The sequence below is a fragment of the Delphinapterus leucas genome, chromosome 8 (assembly GCF_059928025.1).
Source record: "Delphinapterus leucas isolate spDelLeu-1000000601 "Yukka" chromosome 8, BTC_Dleu_Yukka2, whole genome shotgun sequence".
Taxonomy (NCBI): Eukaryota; Metazoa; Chordata; class Mammalia; order Artiodactyla; family Monodontidae; genus Delphinapterus; species Delphinapterus leucas.
This window is the reverse complement of record NC_143136.1, coordinates 11,864,714-11,885,060: the sequence shown is the minus strand read 5'-3', so window position 1 is coordinate 11,885,060 and position 20,347 is coordinate 11,864,714. Positions and strand designations below refer to the sequence as shown.

General features: G+C 38.8%; 1 protein-coding gene and 1 non-coding gene across 2 annotated transcripts in view; both read right to left on the bottom strand.

Moving 5' to 3' along the window:
• The window catches only part of COL4A4 (collagen type IV alpha 4 chain), a 124,808-nt gene that overhangs the window by 68,593 nt on the left and 35,868 nt on the right, over positions 1–20,347 (bottom strand). Inside the window, exons 8-20 of the mRNA XM_089916079.1 lie at positions 18,028–18,063; positions 16,631–16,693; positions 16,210–16,245; positions 15,954–15,995; positions 12,685–12,765; positions 11,806–11,859; positions 11,458–11,517; positions 10,526–10,570; positions 10,005–10,058; positions 9,170–9,239; positions 8,533–8,637; positions 4,117–4,281; positions 989–1,082 (exon numbers count right to left, since the gene is read on the bottom strand). Of these exons, the coding sequence (XP_089772205.1) occupies positions 989–1,082; positions 4,117–4,281; positions 8,533–8,637; positions 9,170–9,239; positions 10,005–10,058; positions 10,526–10,570; positions 11,458–11,517; positions 11,806–11,859; positions 12,685–12,765; positions 15,954–15,995; positions 16,210–16,245; positions 16,631–16,693; positions 18,028–18,063 (905 nt within the window). The remainder of the gene's footprint in view (positions 1–988; positions 1,083–4,116; positions 4,282–8,532; positions 8,638–9,169; positions 9,240–10,004; positions 10,059–10,525; positions 10,571–11,457; positions 11,518–11,805; positions 11,860–12,684; positions 12,766–15,953; positions 15,996–16,209; positions 16,246–16,630; positions 16,694–18,027; positions 18,064–20,347) is intronic.
• On the bottom strand, positions 10,163–10,235 carry LOC149748508 (small nucleolar RNA SNORD34). Its single transcript, XR_016394205.1, has one exon. It is a non-coding gene; the product is annotated as a small nucleolar RNA SNORD34 (small nucleolar RNA).

The window sequence follows — 20,347 nt, the reverse complement described above, 5'->3', positions numbered from 1 at the left end:
TCCTAGACAGAGGATAAAAGGCAGCTTTGTCAAATTTCCTGAATGAAATCCCAATAAAGTCTTTACTATACAAAACCAATAGTGCGAATAAGAACAAAAAGGGTCTGATGTGCACAATTCTTATCACAGAAAACTGATAACATGTGATGTGGAGAGCACAGGGCATGACCTGGGGGTAGCTATGGTCTATGTGGGTGGACATATCATTTCCAGACAAATGGGGTGTTCTGTCTTAATAAACGCAAACTGACAAAATCTAGGGGGAAAGCCGATGTCTGATTCTATGGAAGAAACTTTGAAAATAAGAAAGTTTCTTATTTTTAAAAGTTTAGAAGTCTCTCATTTGGTTCCTACTAAAAACAACAAAGTCTCTTAATTTGGTTCCTGCTGAAACAACAACAACAACAAAATTGGTTAGACCATAAACTCTGGGCATTTAAAGAACCCAAATAATATGTTAAGAGGGATTATTGATTGTATTGCATGTTACAGCTAATAACTCCCTACAGTGCATTTTCTAATCATCAGGACCTTTAGTTTAAAAAAATGCCTTTTGGATAGTCAAACTCCTCAGCTCTCATACCTACCTGACTTAGTTGGTCAAAAAGGCACCAAACAATTTAGGGTGTAGAAACATAGAGCTATAGGTATTTGATGAGTCTGGGAAAGATGGGACCCACAGAGAGAAACCAAAATTAAAGATCAATACTGTTCTATCTCTGCTTTTTTCAAGTAATTGAGAGGATCCTGTGGAAAAAGTCATCACTTTGAGGCAAATTTCATGGCAGGTAAGTGTCTCCTTTATGCTGTAAGATATAGATTTGACTTTTCAGTAAGTTCTAATCACATCACAAGCACACAGTGAGTTAAGTACTCACAGGGGTAACTAAGGTGAGTGAAGAATCCAAATGAAATCCACATTGTACATTTCATAATGCCTCCCAATCCTCCATATGTTGTTTTCTAGAAATTCTACTTTGATGCATACTTGCCTTTTTCTCCTTTTGAGCCTCTTCTTCCTGGAGGACCCACTTTGCCTTTTATTCCTTGTGGTCCAGGAGGCCCAGCACTACAATATACAACTTTCCAGTGGGAAAGGGGGTGGGCAGAGAGAATCACAATTTTTGTGAACATCTGATATAGAACATCTGATATAGATCTGATATAGAACAAGTAGAGCTTGGTGTGTTCATATTCACATCATCCCCTCAACACCATTCTTTCTTCCATTCCTTTCTTATGATTCTTTCTCTCTGCTATAAGAATATGTATACAAATAGACCATACAATTGTCACAGCAAGCTTCTGCTACCATAACCATTGATAACACTGTCCCTAATCTCAGCCCTAATTTAATGGGTTGCAGAGCAAAGTAGTGGATAATAAAACAAACAAATATACCAAAACAAAACAAATAAACAAAAAACTAAAAGTATATGGCAAATATATTTTGCCCCTTAGTTATCAATAATTACCTAATAAAGAAAGCATAAAGCAGGGTTTGTAAAAGCAAAAATTCAGAGACATCTGATTAAAAATGTTAGATAAAATGCAAACAATAAGTTCCTTGTCTCCCCAAATACCAGTAAGATAACAGACAGTAAAAGAATATTATAAAAAGGTATAATCTTTCAAGACAAAGAAAAAGAGAAACAAAAGCAAAAAAAAAAAAGTAAAAAGATTTAGCAGACCTTAAAAAGCTGAATTCCAAGCAGGCTGTGGGGAAAGCAGAAACAGAACACAGTTTACCTAGGAAATCTCTTCCAAAGTTCAAGAATTGGTACCTCTGAAGTAGAATGACAGTGAGACCCCAAACAGGATGATTGGTCAAAGAAGCAGCTAAACAGTAAGAACACCTTCTCAAAAACTGCAGCAGGAAAAAACAAACGCCCTCAAAACTGGAGGAAACAGACAATGAAGTAAGAAGAAATCTTTAAAATAAACTATATAGTTTAGAAAGCAGACAAAGGAAGGCATTTCATTCCCCAAACAGAAACAGGATGCTGCAAAAAGAAACATTAAAAGGGAACAACAACAAAAAATGAGAGAGAGAGAGAGAGAGAAAAAGCAACAGCAACAATAAAATCCTCAGAAATTTTAAAAAAAATGGTTATGAAAGCAGAAATTTAAAAATTCAGGAGCAGACTTGGAAGATGGAGTTGAGGAAGTCTACCAGAAAGTGTTACAGAAAAATAAAAAGGTGAAGAATAATAGAGTGAAGATTTGAAAAACAGACATGTAGGATTGATTCTCTAACAGACAAATATATTGAGTCCAGAAACAGAAAACAGAGGGAAAAAAAGGAGGACAAAGTATCTCCAAAGAAATACTTCAAGGGCTTCCTTGGTGGCTCAGTGGTTAAGAATCCGCCTGCCAATGCAGGGGACACAGGTTCAAGTCCTGGCCTGGGAAGATCCCACATGCTGTGGAGCAACTAAGCCTGTGAACCACAACTACTGAGCCTGAGCTCTAGAGCCCGTGAGCCACAACTACTGAGCCCGCAAGCCACAACTACTGAACCCGTGTGCCACAACTACTGAAGCCCACGTGCCTAGAGCCCATGATCCAAAACAAGAGAAGCCACCTCAATGAGAAGCCCACGCACTGCAATGAAGAGTAGCCCCTGCTCGCTGCAACTAGAGAAAGTCCGCATGCAGCAATGAAGACCCAACGCAGCCAAAAATAAATAAATAAAATAAATACATTAAAAAAGAAATACTTCAAGAAATTTTTCCAGAAATGAAGGATTTGTGTTAAATTGCTCCTAGTGCCTGCAAATGTACCCACACTGAGGTAAATCACAGTGAAATTTAAGGACATTGGAAACAAAGGAGAATTCCTATAAACTTTCAATAAGAAAAGGGATTTTAAACAAAGAATCAAGTATCTAAAGGTTACTGGACTTCTCAGTAACAACACTAAAGAGCAATGGAAAATGCCTTCAAAAACCTGGAGGAAAAATTATTCCAATCTAGAATTTTATATTCAACCAAACTATCAATCAAATTCCACAGTAGAATAAAGGTATTTCAAACAGTGGAGACACCCCAAATATACACATTTTCTCACAAAGTATAATGAGTAAACCATTAGAAGAAATATATGAGTTGTGGAAACAAAGGGACCCAGAGAGACAGAGAGTCAGAGAGACAGAGACAGACAGAGAGATAGAGACAGAGAATTCCTAGGATAATGGTGAAGGAAGATCTCCAGGCAGTGTCGCAGCATCAGCTTTTAAAATTCCAACCTGACCTAATTTAAACAGGTCAAAAAGTTCCAGATGAGATTTATTCAAAGAGATAATACTAGTAATGAGTTAAAATGTATGATTAAGAGACGTATACAATTCCGGATGGTTTGAGGTTGAATTAGCAATAAGTATATTGAAAACCAAGCAAACACACAAAGTTATGACAATTATTACCAAACGGTTATGCTAGGAAAGTAGTATCATATATTATTATATGGCTAAACTGGTGAATAGCATTTATATAACCTTCCATGTAAACACTGCATATTTATTTAACTAAAATTATGACGCTAACTATATTGATAGGTTGTAGGAGTGGAAAATGGCACATGTGTGGTGAGTGGGGAAAGAGGTGAATTCACCCGCTACAAAGGAAAGTCAATAGATAATGCGCAAACTGAAAAATTAAGAAATAGCAACACAAGTATGTTGAATGGCAATATAGAGGCAAATCCCAGGAGATCCAGCTAATTGTGGGGAAAATATTGCCCCTGGGGAGGAGAGAATAGGAGAAGGGGTTGCCTGGGATGGCAGTTTTTTCACAAAAGGCTTTGTAGAGCTGTTTGACTCAAGCCAGGTCCATACATAACTCTATAAAAATGACAGCTACATTTAAAAAATAAAAATTGTGTTAATTTACAACATTCTATCAGCATACTTAAATTCCCATCCAAATATTTTCACATAATTTAAGAGATGTGGCAGTCCAACATCAGTTTACTTTTTTGTATTTTTAATACAACTAACTTGGCTTATGAAATATTACATAACGTTTTTAAAACATGGAAAGTCACGGTTTCTGAATGATACTGCAAATATCAAATGCAACAATAAATGCTAGTGAATGTGAATGAAGAGCACTTTACCATCTGATCCTGGAGGTCCCGGCAACCCTGGCACTCCAGGCAACCCAGGTGGTCCCTGGTTGCCTGGTTTCCCTGGAGCAGAATCAGCTCTCCCAGGAATACCAGCTGCCCCTGGAAATCCTGGATGACCAGGAAACCCTCGTGGCCCAGGGGGTCCCATCATGCCTCCAAGAGAAATCAAGAATGAAAACCACACATACTCTCAGATTACATTTTTCTGTAGAAGAAATGAAAATCAGTACATTCTTCTTAGGCTGTGGAATTTTTTTAAGGAAAAAAAATGTAGCTAAAAAATAACTGAGTATCCCAGCCATCAGAATGCCTCACCTCCTTTGAAACAAGCACACAAGTGGTAATAAAGGTTTAGGGAATCAGATTTTCTTACCTTTTTGTCTATTCTTTAGGATTATTGGAAAAGAAATATATATTATTTAATTAAAATTAGTTTTAAAATACCAAAAAACTTTGATAACTTGATAAAAAAATAACCTGAATAAACACATTAGCACATATAGTGAATTAAAATATGGACTCACAGAAAGACAAATACTGTATGATATCACTTACATGTGGAATTTTAAAGATACAACAACTAGTGAAAATAACAAAAAAGAAGCACATTCACAGATATAGAGAACAAACAAGTGGTTACTAGTGGGGAGAAGGGGGAGGGGCAAAATAAGGGTAGGAGATTAAGAGGTACAAACTATTACATATGAAATAAGCTATAAGGACATACAGTAAAACAAGCGGAGTATAGCCAATATTTTATAATAACTATAAATGGAGCATAACCTTTAAAAATTGTGACTCACTATATTGTACATCTGTAACACATAATACTGTACATCAACTAAAGTTCAATAAAAAATTTTAAAAATTAGAAGAAACTAAACAAGGTAATACATTAAATCATGTAGATAGGTACCTGGTATATAATTTTAAGCTGTTTGTTTTTATAATTATCAATGACTAGTAGGATTTAATGAGAAAACTGGTGTTGCCATTTAGATACTAAAATGTAATATTTGGATATGATTGAGATATGCTTACATGGAGACAGTCTTCTAATCTTTTACCCCAAAATTAATTAGCACAGCCAAAAAAAAAAATGGGACTCACAAAATTATCATCTATGTAGATGTAAAATACTATAACCACTTAGGTTTGTGGAAAAGCAAAGAGGTGCTAGATTTGAACCTGGCCTCTCCCTCTCCAGCCACAGGTACTTAAGTAGGTTATTTAACTTATTTAATCCTCTATATCTTCCTCAGAGGCTTGTAATGAAGATTAAATAAAATAATCCACATAAGGAGCTTACTGCAATATCTGGCATGTTCTCAGTGAACGACTGGATGCTCAGTGTGTTTAGAGCAGGTCAAAGTAATGCAGCAGCAGCTAAATCCTGCTTCCCCTTGACACGCTACTTCCCCCTCGCTGGTGGCTTTGGCTTAAAGACAGCTGGGAGCCTTGGTGTGAGAGTGATCATTGCTCTGAGCTGCTTCTTCCTAAGCATGCCTGGTTCCAGGACCTCTCTGTGGAAGACAGACATTATCGAAGATGGCACCATGGTAGCTCTAGTCCCTCACGCTCTTGTAGAACCTTGACGCTCCCCTAGCAAGAGGTGGAATGTTCCCCGTCCCTTCAATGTACCAGCCTTTTGTGATTGTTTGGACTAATGAAGTATGGCAGGAGTGACATGATATGGTTTCCAAGGCCAGATTATTAAAGAAGATTCAGCTTCTTCCTTGTGAGCAAAATGCTTGGACTGGAGTCCTGAGGCACCACAGAAGCAATATCACTGCTCGGAAGCCACCATGCTGTAAGGAAGCCTAAATTAAGTACAGAGTCACACAGAGAGACTTGAGACTATATGAGAAATGAAGGAGAGAGATGCCTGGCCATTCCTCATGTTTCAGTTCCAGACACGATGGCTGCAACCAGATGAAAATCCCTGCTCCATAATCGCTCAGCTTAGCCCTTCCTGAATTCTTGAACCACAGAAAGAGTGAAGGGGAATATACTGAATGTTGTTGTCTTAAACCACTAGGTTTTGGGTTATCTGTTCAGCAACAGACAATTGAAACCCTGTCCGTCATAAGTAATGTAGCATGCAAGTTAAGTTGATGGCTTTCGTTATTGGGTGCATACGTGCTGGGGCTTTACGTGTATTTTCAAACATTATCTTTACTCCTTCAACAACCTTGAAAAGTTCGTACCTTATAGATAAGGCACAGAAAATTTAGGCCAAATATGAATACTAATAATCGTAGCTAACACAGTGAGTCTTTACTATATCCCCAGTTGTATTCTAAGAACTGTATACATATTATTTCTTTCAACTGTAACAAGAACTCCGTTTTGCAGACAGGAAAACTCAGGCACAGAGAAGTTTAATAAATGCCCAAGATCACACAGTTTGTAAGTACTAGAACCTGGAATGTTTTTAGTCCATTGTGTAAACGCATAACTATTTCACTATACTATACTGATTGGGAAGGTTGGGATTCAATCACAGGTGTCTGACTCCAAAACCCAACTCATCTCATGGTAAATACTATAGATGACTATAAAATAAAATATGTATAATAAAGGCTACATACAATGGTATGTTTAAAACAAAATGAACATGTACTCCTGTGGACTTGGCTACCATCTTGTCTTCATAACAGTCCTAAGACCTGACTCGGAATCTCCACAATCAGTCACTGGATGGTCCCAGATGCTGCCTGCTATCTCGTCCCAGTACCAGGGAGAATGCTCAACCAGCTTCGAAAAGGCAGAATGGGTTACAGTGTGTGGCATATCGCAGCCTCGACCACCAACTGATAGGACATGAAATCAATTCAGTTGTGGCCAGCATTAAAAACTTTTTTTTTTTCAAAAGAAAAGAATGGAATAGAAAATAGAGTGCATCAGATACCCCAGAGATATTATTTTGTGAAATCTGTGTTTCAACCATATGTATGTATGTATGCATATATGTGTGTAATGTAATGTAAATGCTATACAATATAAAATTATTTCTTACTATAGGTTGGAGTCAAAATATGGACTCTTTTAAAAAAGATTTTTGGAATTAAGAAGCTTCCTGTTATACTTGGTTTGGAATCTGCTAGAGACAGGTGTTACTTACTCCCACTGGGTTTTGATTTCAATCCGCTGGAGGTGGTATTTTATTATAAACAAGCCCGAAAGGAGAAATGTAAGAGCGGAGTCTAGTGCCTCCCGACCAACAGAGTATTCTGTATGATTTATATAGTTCTGGGTCAATTAAGCCATGGCTGCGATACCGAAAGAGTAAATGAACTAAACAACAAAGCTTTATTTACTGCCTTTGTGGTCATCAGATCCTACAAAGTGAAAGCTAGCTTCGTGAAACATTAAACAAGAACTTTGTAGTTCACAGTTGAATATCTCAGGAAACTTCTAACTCCTCAGGAACTATAACATGAAACAGACCGGATAAAATTACATTTATACCAGACTTTTCTCCCCACACGTTTAATCAGTCTTCCTGGGTTCACAGAATGCAAATATTCCCTAAACTTCCATTCTTAATCTCACTGGGAATATTAAGCTAAGACAGCACTTGAAGGAGTTCAAAGTCCGTGTGTCAACAGGATTACTTCTCAGGCCTTTCATCAAATACTACCATGAGCCATAGGGATTTTTTTGTGGGCGAGAGGGCTGTTGTTTTTTGTTTATTTTTTAACTAAGTCCGAATCAAAATTTTATTTTTTAATTTGCAATTTTGTATTTCCACATTTCATGCAGAAGATTTAAGTTGGGGCCTAGGTGAATGAACTAAATTTTAACAAGTAGATGTCCATAGAGAGAGCCTTCCAAGAAAGTGGGAAAGACCTAAAGACACACTCTAACCCTAGCAGCAGTTTCCACACCTTAACTGCATCTGGTAATCTTGTGGGAAGCTTGTTTTACATACATATTTCTTATCACACCCCTGAGATAGTGATTGAATATTTCTGAGGTGCAGTCCAGGAGCCTGGATTTCTTCCAATTAAATGATTAATTGGTTTGAGCTCTGTGCTTCTTAATCCTGGCTGTGCATTAGAATTAAGCAGGGGTTGGGGGCGGGTGGTGGGTACTTCCCTGGCAGTCCAGTAGTTAAGACTCCGTGCTTCCAATGCAGGGGGCATGGGTTCGATCCCTGGTCAGGGAAATAAGATCCCACATGCTGCGCAGTGCGGCCAAAAATAAAAAAGTATGGGGACACTTTTATAATAGTAGATGCCTTGGTCCATCCATCCCTCAGAGAGTCCAACATTCCTGATCTGGGGTACGCACAGCCATCAGTATTTTTGAAACAATGCTAAGGTGATTTTAATATCAGCTAGAGTGGAGAGGCCCTGGTGTGGAAGAGGATGCAGCAAACCTGGCATGTAAAAGCCATACCTGCACAGACTTCCCCTGGTCTACCAGGGGGACCAGGGGGACCAGGTGGTCCAACAGCCCCCGTTTCTCCATAGCGGCCAGGGTGCCCTGGATCCCCTGGAGGCCCTGCCAAAAATAATGGCATAATGTATATAGTAAACATATATATACATTTAAAGGCTCACGCACAATCACTTTTTGTGAGCCTTGTTAAAGTACAACAGGAGATTGTTTTGCAGTTTCTCATCACGTTTAAAGTGCAATATCTTAGACCCTCCGCTGCAGACACATGAAGTAGTGTGGAATTTGTCATCGATCTAGGCTGCTTTCTTCCTGGAGGCAGCATCTTGGCAGGTCTTAGTCAAATGGTTTCACACATTTCTAGCGATTAAAAAACCTACTTTCTGAAAGGTAACATAATAAAAATTCCAGCATGCAGTTCACCCACTAAAATAAAATTTGGTGTCTTATGGCTGATAGAGACAAACCAAGATGCACATCTCTACTTGCACTAGTATAATTATACATTCATGGTAAAAGCTCATATATGTAGCCTGCCGAGTGTGTAAACTACAGAAGGACTAGGCCAAACCCTCCTTTTGGGACTATGCAAATCCCATTTCAGCATAATTTATAGAGAAAAAAATGGAACACAAACCTTTGAGTGGAAGAGCTGGAGTTGCCAAAAACCCTGGTGGTCCTGGGTGCCCGCGGTCTCCAGGATCTCCCTGAAATCATTCATCCATTCACTTTTCTTAGAAATATTAATCTTTTTCTCATGTTTCCTGGCACTAAGTAAATATTAGCATCACCAAGTGGGCATTCATATAGGAAACAAAGCCTATAGGCTGACTAGAGAAATAAATAGCTCATGGTGGTCTAAGAGGAACAAAAGTATGAGACCTCCCACCTACAAGCAGAAGTTAACAGCCAACTGGGAAAGTTCTCCCAAAAGAAAAAAAATTCAAACTCCAAAAACGCTTCCATGTGCATCAACTAGATACCTCTGAAGCCATGAAGTTTCTCAGATCTATTATGAGCATTAATGTCTAACTTGCACTCCAGAACAAATAGCTTATTTGCCTATAGGGTCTGAACCTACATTTTATTCTAGCAGCAGATACTGTCCCCCTTAATTGTGTCACCTTAATGCCACCATGGCTTGTCCTGCACAAGTGCTGAAGGTGAGGTCACATAAAAAGGAAAGAAAAAATGCAGTGGTGTTCAAAGCAAAGAACTCTCCACGGTTCCCTATGTTTTTAATCATGATGCTGTATAATCCCTAGGGAATTTTTGAATCTCTCATTATTATTCACCTTCAAAAGGATCATTGCTCAAATGTAAAATGTAATCATTACCACATGCATTAAAATAATATAAGCAAAATGAACTCAATTTTGAATGATTCTTTGAAATATTAAAAAAAATAAATTAGATAACGTAAGGGATATAGGATGTTATCAGACTGTACTCAAATAGGCTCACTTTTTTACCTTTGGACCAAGATATCCAAACGGCCCAGGATCTCCAAACACTCCTGGTTCCCCCTACAAATAACCAAAAACATGCCTTTTTTTAATTTTTATTTTTTAAGCATATATATTTATTTTTATGCGCATATTTACCTACAAAATTTACAGGAAATAAAACAATGCATAATATATACAGTGTTGTTTTCATGAGGATCAAACAATGAAGGTAATTGCAGAACATCAGGGATGAAACACGCCTTTTTTAAAAAATGTGATTGGGTAACAAATTATCTCATTCTCATTTAATCTGAATGACACATGCTCACTGAGATTCTGTACAGAATCTTAACACTGCTTTGGGGTTGCATCCGACAGTTTTATGCTTTAGTTTTTGTACCCACAGTGAAATCATGTAACTTATAAAATAAATGTGTCTCATTACTGTGTGTGAGTCTACAGGCCCTGGTACAACTTTTGAATGATACTGAATTGCATTTACTAATGAATATGTATTTATCCTCTCTATAATCGTGTTCATTTACCTTTAATCCTGGAAAACCTGGAGATCCATAGAAGCCAGGGTCCCCCTAATAAATTCACAAAAATCAACACAAGCAGAATTAAAACAAAATACATAAACCAGTTCAGTGAATCATTTTTCACCTTATGAGATTGATTCGTTGGTATTTAATCTTGTCTGCAAAGGTAGCTGAATAAAGGAAATAAATATAAAAGAGATTCCATTTCTTTATAACATTTGTTATTTTAATTGATCTTTAATCTTATTCAAAAAATTAATATCCTTGACAGTGCTTTAAATTAAGAACACAGTTTTGTTGTTTTTGCTGTTCTTCCATTTCAGTTTATTTAATTTAATGCTTGCACTGAGCTAAATATCTTTGAATCATCGCAATATAATTTCTCTAGAGATTAATAGTTGCTCTATGCATTATCAGCAATGAAAATTACTACAGAAGTCAATATTGTCTCGTTAAGTACTAAATCTGAGTCAGATAAACTCAATGCCCATGCTCGCCAAGGTCTGGCCTTCATACTGACTCTATGAATGGGGATCCCATTAGTGACGTGTGTGGAGATGTTTGAGGCCTGATGCTATAGTTGTTTTCTAGCTACTGCCCCTAGATCAGTACCTTCTTTTATCAAATAGGCTTAAATGAACAATTCCAAGCTACTATCACACTGACACTGAGCCAGTAAGAAAATGCCACGATCCCATTACTTCCTGCCAATTCTCCCATCTTCTGCTTGCCTGTTTTATCCAAATAATGTCCATGAAAGGGCTGCTCTGGGGCACTTAGCTATCACACAATTCTTGCTGACCAAAATATAGCATTCCTCTTAGAGATAATCTCCACTTTTGAACTCTCAGAAATATTGATCTAGTCTTATAAAAATGGGAGAGAGAAATGCCTCCAAACTCACTGAAGTTAAGGACGCCAAGAATGATCCTTACCCGAGGTCCTGGAAATCCAGGAATACCTTTCTCTCCTTTTGTCCCAATACCGGGTTCCCCCTTAAAGAGATGACACTTTTAGAGGAGTTCAAGCAACAGTATTTCAGCAATACGAATGCAAAAACAAAACAAGAAATAAAAATTATTGCCAGCAGCTTAAAGAAATAGTCTTTGGACTTTGGAAGACTTAGTCTTAGACTTTGGAAATAGTCTTCCTACAGAATTATGATGAAATACTGAAAAGTTCTAGTAACATATCGGCATTTAAAGCAGTGATAATAACCATGTAAAAATTTTTAAATTAAGATAGCACATCATACAGTTTTTTAAGTTCTTTAAATAAATTACCTTGGGGCCTGGTGGTCCGGGAGGTCCAATGATTCCAGGCGTTCCTTTAATACCCTAAAAATCACAATGAATATAATCTGGCTTACCGGCTTTATTCAACATACTGAGTTCCATCTCTTTAAGAAATTACCTCTTTCAACAGCCATTCTCCTAATTTTTTAATAAAGGATTACTCGTCAACTGTCGGTAATTAGCAACTAAGATCCAAGCACACCTTTGAACCTGACACTCTTCAGGAGGCCAGTTCTGTGTAAAAGGTGTAGCATTGTGCGTTGTGGGACAGCAGAGCAGTGGGGGGAGTCACCATGGAACCAGGGCAGCAGATGCAAGCTGGGAATGCAGCCACTGAGAGGAGAGGCTCATTTTGAGCAAGGTAGTGAAACTGAATCCAGTAATTGAAAACTGACAAGAATGTGCACATGGCATCAGTAACATCAGTGCTGGAGGGTGACAATGGAATTAATATTTGCCAAGAGTCTACTACATGCTCGGTTCTATGCCTCTGTCACCTTTCAATTACCAAAGCATCAGATCCATATGTAACATCTAAAGGACAGCTGGATTTCCAGTGGTATTTTCAGCGACCATATCAAAGACATGAATGGGGGACTACATCCTGGAGGACATGTCACAGTTTAGCAGCCCAAGCTAGGTCTGCCACTCAACAGCTGGGTAAACTTGAGAACACTGGTAACCTTTCCAAGTCTCACTTTTTCAACTCTTTATAATGGAGCTAATAATAGTACCAACCTGTAAAGGTTACCCTGGGATCAAGGCAGCGTTGCACGTAGCTGCTCAGCTCTTCGCTGGCACGGGAACATGTTCAGAAAATGTTGGCTATGACTACTTTACCAAGGTCACATATGGATTGAGAATTACCTTTTCTCCTTTATAGAGACCAGAATCAGGTGGCTGCACCAGAAGGGTGGGTCCTGGAGAACCCTGTTGGCCAACCTCACCCTTTAAAAAAAATCAAGATAATAAGAATTTCATATTAACTTTATTTTGAAATAAAAATTGAAATTAGGAAGACTTTCACCCACATATTGTGGTATAATGCTTACAAGCCTGTATGTCATGGATTTAAAATAAAAATCATGGCAAATACATAATGTAATTTTAAATGTTTATTGTTTTTCATAAATAATACATACTTACTGTTAAAAATGAATTTAAAAAATAAAGGTGATCCATAATCCTACCATCCAGAGGTAATCTCTATTAAAACTTTGGTACAGTTCTTTGTGGTGTGTGTGTGTTTGTATGTATGTGTGGGTATATAACTGTGTGTACACACATGTATACATATACATATGTCTACATATACACATATGTGCATAATATGCATGTGTGCATACATGTATATGTGACTAAATGGTGCGTTAAACATAATTTGAAACTCTGATAGAAGACTCTTATTCAAAAAGACACATACACCCCAATGTTCATTGCAGCACTATTTACAACAGCCAAGTCACGGAAGCAACCTAAAGGCCCATCAACAGATGAATGGATAAAGAAGATGTGGTACATATATACAATGGAATATTACTCAGCCATAAAAAGAAATGATATTGGGTCATTTGTAGAGATGTGGATGGACCTAGAGACTGTCATACAGAGTGAAGTAAGTCAGAAAGAGAAAAACAAATACCATACGTTAACGCATATATGTGGAATCTAGAAAAACGGTACAGATGAACCTGTTTGCAAGGCAGAAATAGAGACACAGATGTGGAGAACAAATGTATGGACACCAAGCGGGGAAAAGGGGGGTGGGATGAATTGGGAGTTTGGAATTGACATATATAAACTAATATGTATAAAATAGATAACTAATGAGAACCTGCTACATAGCACGGGGAATTCTACTCAATGCTCTGCGGTGACCTAAATGGGAAGGAAATCCAAAAAAGAGGTAATATATGTATACCTATAGCTGATTCACTTTGCTGTACAGCAGAAACTAACACAACATTGTAAAGCAACTATACCCCAATAAAAAATATATATATATTATAATGAAAGTAACACTATATAATAATAAACATAATTTAAATGAAGAATATAGTTTATATTTTAGTAAAATTTTAAATCATTTAATATATTTTACAACATTATTTTTTGCACATTTTCCTATCATATTGGGTGGGTCAAAAGGTTCGTTCATTTTTTTCCATAAGATGGCTCTGGTAGCACTTAGTTGTCTTTAACTTCATTCGAAACAATTTTGTTAGACCGTATGTGACAGGTGTCATATCAGCGTGCATTTAAAAAAAGACATCAAAATTGGTGAATTTTTGTGGAGCCATTTTAATATTGAAGATGGAAGAAAAAAAGCAACATTTTCTGCATACTATGCTTTAAAAGGTAAAAACGCGACTGAAACACACAAAAAGATTCGTGCAGTATATGGAGAAGGTGCTGTGCCTGATCGAACGTGTCAAAAGTGGTTTGCAAAGTTTCGTGCTGGAGATTTCTCACTGGATGGTGCTCCATGGTCGGGTAGACCAACTGAGGTTGATACGGTCAAATTGAAACAATAATTGAGAACAATCAACATTATACCACGCAGGAGATGGCCGACATACTCAAAATATCCACATCAAGCATGGAAAATCATTTGCACCAGCTTGGTTATGTGAATCGCTTTGATGTTTGGGTTCCACGTAAGCGAAAAAAACCTTCTTGACCATATTTCCACATGTTATTCTCTACTGAAACGTAATGAAATAGTTCTGTTTCTAAAACAAATTGTGACGGGCAATGAAAAGTGGATACTGTACAACAATGTGGAATGGAAGAGCTCGTGGGGCAAGCGAAATGAACCACCACCAACCACACCAAAGGATGGTCTTCATCCAAAGAAGGTGATGTTGTGTATATGGTGGGATTGGGAGGGAGTCCGCTATTATGAGCTCCTTCCGGAAAACCAAACAGTTAATTCCAACAAGTACTGCTCCCAATTAGACCAACTGAAAGTGGCACTCGACAAAAAGCGTCCAGAATTAGTCAACAGAAAATGCATAATCTTCCATCAGGATAATGTAAGACCGCATGTTTCTTTGATGACCAGGCAAAAACTCTTACAGCTTGGCTGGGAAGTTCTGATTCACCCGTCGTATTCACCAGGCATTGCACCTTTGGATTTCCATTTACTTCAGTCTTTACAAAATTCTCTTACTGGAAAAAATTTCAATTCCCTGGAAGACTGTAAAAGGCACCTGGAACAGTTCTTTGCTCAAAAAGATAAAATGTTTTGAGAAGACGGAATGATGAAGTTGCCTGAAAATGGCAGAAGGTAGTGGTACAAAAGGGTGAATACGTTGCTCAATAAAGTTCTTGGTGAAAATGAAAAATGTGTCTTTAATTTTACTTAAAACCGAAGGCACTTTTTGGCCAACCCAATAAGTACTAGAACCTGGAATTTCCCCACATCATGACGTCTTCCAGTATCTTTTTGGCAAGCGTGTTAAATGGCTGTACCATAAATTTCCCAACCACACTGGAACTCCATGAGAGCGGAGATCAGGTCTGTCTCGCCAAATCCCCACACCAAGCACCAATCCTAGCCTGGCACAGGGTAGATGCTCAATATCTATTTACCCACAGTTGTTGAAAGAGCCCCTCACCAACTCTTAAGCATTCAGATTGTTTCCAGATGAGCTTCCACCTTAAAGCACTTTTCTAAAGTTTATCCTTACTTAGTTTTGTGTTTCAGCAGAAAGGACTATGGGTGTGAGGGGTGGACGGTGTGTTGCTCAATGCTTTGGGTCACAGTTATTCATATTTTTATTTATGTGTGAAGTTTAGGACTCTGATGAAATTTGGCAAGTCAAGCTAAACAAATCCATAATTAAACAAATTGTTACCCCGGATATATTATCAGAAATATTCTGTGTCTTTGGGCTAGGGGGAAGTGTGCTATATAAATTAAATTGAATTTACTGTTAGGTTTTGTCAGAACTGTCATTTTATAGTCAAGGGTAATGGTGTCATAATAATTCAGCAAAGACAAATTCTCAGCCATAAAGCTGGACAGTGACGAGAGAACGAACACAAGTTAAGTGGTAATCAGAACCGTCTCCTCGACCCGGGTAGCCCATACATTTTAACATGTGCTCCTCCACGCAAAAGGGAGTTCTTACCGGGTCTCCCATTTGCCCCTTTACTCCCACGCCAGGATTACCCTGGAAAATAAAAGAAAAAGGAAACTAATTGCTTTGGAATATTAAAAAGTAATTACAAGTCATAAGACTTCTGGTTAAGCAATTTGTTGAAGTGTATTTATTAAATAGTTCGGGAATTCTAAAAAGAGGGAAGACATGATTCTGACAAATATTAGTGGTCACTTATCTCACTGTACATGGACTTCATTTGTGTATCTTACTCATGGCTGCCTACCTTCAAACCTGGACTCCCAGGAGGGCCTGGAGGTCCCTAAATCAACAGCAAAAACACACAGATCAGTTATCAGTGATGGAGATCAGACTGTGCCCTTATTGGTTGTCCCAAGCTCCTCCTTAGGAAACGCTTAATTTTGAAACACACATGATGGACTTCCTACCACGGCTGGGCTGCTTGCCCCCCACCTCCACCCCCCTCCTGCCCCCCACCCCCCTCCTGCCCCCCACCTCCAGGGACCCGTGCTTCAGGAGGGACTCACGCTCATAATGGTGAGTGTTGGCTGATTCATCAGGTGATAATCTCGAAAAGAACCCATCTCTGCCTGAATTGCCCAGGACTGCAATTCTGCTTTCTTTTGCTTGATTTAAATATCAAGTCAGGGCTTTTGGAGAGACAGAATCAGCAGTGCTGTACTTACTGCCAACCCCGGCTCTCCTGGATATCCCACTGGGCCTGCTGGTCCTCTCACTCCCCTTGAGCCCTAAACATGAGAAAAATCAGTAAATTCGTTACCGGAAACCATAATTATCGTTCATGGGAGAGCTGCATGTAATCCCAGTTGGATAAAGACCTCCGGAGAAATCACAGTCCCGGCCACACCTGCCCTGCTGCGTCATCTTGAACAGTAGCTCTGACAGAGCTGGGAAAAGGGCACAGAGCTGGCAGGCAGTAGCGCTTGGTGGGTGTGACTAACTCCTACGTTTGGGATTAAGACCCAGAGATCAATCTACTTATTCACAAATAAATCTTGTAGTAGCAAAAGTAGAGAACAAAGAAACCTTGTTACTCCTAAATTCCAAATATGTTATAAATTTAATATACATCAAAATGCTTTTACAATATTAATATTACTTAGCATTAAATAAATTATTAATGTAGTTATACTCTAATATATCCTTTCAACGTGCCCTGTAAGATCAGTGTGAATAGAAATGTCCCCAATTCAAGATCAAGGTAATTAAGCCATAAACAATTTTCTGCAACATGTTAAGTTACAGCAGAATAACACACAAATTCACAAGGAAAGGTTATAGTTGGGCAGTTCTAGAAGTATGGAGAAAGGGGCTCTGTTCTCCCACTCACCCTGCCCATGTCAAATGATTTGAGAGTGTGCAATGGCATTACTCTCTCCTAGAGAATGAATTGGTATTTATTTTAACAGTGACACCAAGGTATCTCATTGATAACGTAGAACTGAGCTGCCGGAGTAGTAAGAAAAAAACAACCTGAGAAAGTAATCCTGTCAACAGTCGGAAGTTACCAAACACAATTATAGGTGAAGCATTAGGAGGCCAAATTGCTTTCAGTTTTAATCTTATGAATATTGATGAATTGGAAAGACAAATATAATCATTGAATCACAAATTCCAGGAACATGAAGATAGGGCAAAATACTAAACATAATTCACAATTACTGATTCAGGCAAGCAAAAGCATTTTCACTGGACATATATTATTTAGGTAGTTTCTAAGCGGAATTATCTTCCTAAATATTAAGCGACTATAGCTACCCAAGCAATACCAAACGATCATTGCAAGATAGAAGTGAAAGGTAAGCTGGAGCTTACTGAAATTCAAGGGCGGCTCTGTGGGCCTGGGACCTGTGCAGTCACACGGGGCCTCATGCTTGATTTAATGCTCTGCTGTCACCATCTTAAAATTTGTAATAATTTTTGAACAAGAGACCTACATTTTCATTTTGCACCAGGTGGGCCCTGCAAATTAGGTAGCTGATCCTGCTGAGATGCAAACTAGTGGAGACCATAGGCTATCTGAGGAGCAAACAGAAGCGCACGGCCTGCCCAGGAGACTTACTGGTAAGCCGGGAGGTCCTGGGTCCCCTCTGTCACCCTGCAATAGTATCAGGACACTGCATTAGAAGAGCAACACCATTTCCCTAAAACACACAACATAAAAGTAAACACACACACACGGGACTTATTTGGACTGTCTGTGCAGTTTGTTCAGTTTTTCAGTGTTGAAAAGACAGCTGTGGAAGGGCTCTATGGAGGTGTTTTTCTGTCTCCATTCTTAAGCCCTGAATTCTACTTCTACCCAGCTGAGACCAGGGAAAGATTGCTGGAGTCGTGAGGACATGGAATCAAGATGAGATTTCATCTTTCAGTTTAAAATGTTCTAAAGAAAAAAACAAAGCTCTAAATTCTCGATCCAGTGGTCCCATTTCATCAGTTTAACTGTCTGTCATCTGATTGGCAGACCTTTCCTCCCTTAATTAACACCTTGTTATCACCCAGGAGCAAAGGTAAAGGGAATTCGTGTGGAAACCCTCTCTGCCACTGTGCACATCTACCGCTTTGTGACTCGACTCTGCCCTAAGACTCTACTCACTTTAAAGGATCAAGGGGTGTATATTCTCTTGAATACAGACTCTTCCTTTTTTTTCCAAAATGTAAAATATACCGCAAAATATACGTATGATAAAATTTAACATTTTAACCTTTTTTAAGTGTACGGTTCTGTGGCATTAAATACATTCACCATGTTGTGCTTCCATTGTCCAAGCGTCTTCATTTCTTCATGGAAACCCTGTATCCATTAAATACTAGCCCTCCATCCCCGCTTCCCCAGCCCCTGGCAAGCACCATCTACTTTCTGTCTCTGTGAATTTGACTACTCTAGGGACCTCATCTAAGTGGAATCACATATTTCCTGTCCTTTTGTGACCAGCCTATTACACTCAGCACAATGACCTCAGGGTTCAACCATGTTGTAGCATGCTTTAGAATTCCCTGACTTTTTAAGGCTGAAAAATATTGTGTTGTATGTGTGTATGTACTACACTCTGTTCACCCATTCATCAGTAGGTAGACACTTGGGTTGCTTCCACCTTTTGGCTATTGTGAATAGGCTGCTATGAATATGGGTGTACAAGTATCTGTTTGAGTCCCTGCCTTCATTTTTGGGAGAACATATCTAGAAGCAGAATAGCTGGGTCACAGGGTAATTCCACATTTAAGTTTTTGAGCAATCACCCTACCATTTTCCACAGCAGCGACACCATTTTACATTCCCACCAGCAATGCACAAGGGTCCCGACTCTTCCACGTAATTACTAACACATTATTTTGTTTTTCTTTTTTTAGTAACAATCATCCAAATGGGTATGAAGTGGATATAGGCTCTTAAAACCATTGTTTCTCCAAGGTTATCGATCTGCATGCCACTTCCATTAGGGATCCTCTGTTTCTCTTTAAGATGAGGAATTCTCTATATTCATCTCCCTTTCTGTCTCGCTTGTTCTTTCTTGCACAATTACCAAAAAATACTCACCATAACTAATATTGTACTGTACATTATACTTTACAATACATGGCAGTATAAACTATTATAACAGACCATCAGCACTGAGAGGAAGGCAGGGTAGATATTAATTTCCTTTCACAACTAAGGAAAATGAGGGGCTTCCCTGGTGGCGCAGTGGTTGAGAGTCTGCCTGCTGATGCAGGGGACACGGGTTCGTGCCCCGGTCTGGGAAGATTCCACATGCCGCGGAGCGGCTGGGCCTGTGAGCCATGGCTGCTGAGCCTGCGGTCCGGAGTCTGTGCTCCGCAACGGGAGAGGCCACAACAGTGAGAGGCCCGCGTACCGCAAAAAAAAAATAATAATAAGGAAAATGAGGCTCAGAGAGGTTGAGGGGGTCGCTTAAAGTCACAGTAGTAGGTAAGGGTCAGTTCACTCCTTCCAACACATCATACTGGTTCCTAGAATGACCCTGTTTTTGATGCTAAGTTTATGAATGTATCATTTAAGCTATAAATAGAAGCATAGTGCTTGCTGTCTAACAAGTAAGAATAGGCACAGAGGCTATAAACACATATTGTAAGCCCACTTAAGGGATCACCACTCAGGTGTGGCCACTCCAGGTGGCACAGAACTTGGAATCTGATAGAGGCAATCTAGGACTACTTTTATCTAATTATTGTAGAATATCTTTCCTTAAGAGAAATGACCATGTCTTGAAAATGTACTGTATCTCTCCTCTTGAGTCTATCGTATCTAGTGATCTCCTTCTGCTCATCCACGGCTACTCAGATTAGAGAGATGCGGTGGTCATTCAAGAGTTTATTTCTGAATATTTGTACATCATTCTCTGTGAAAAACACAAAAGCATTTC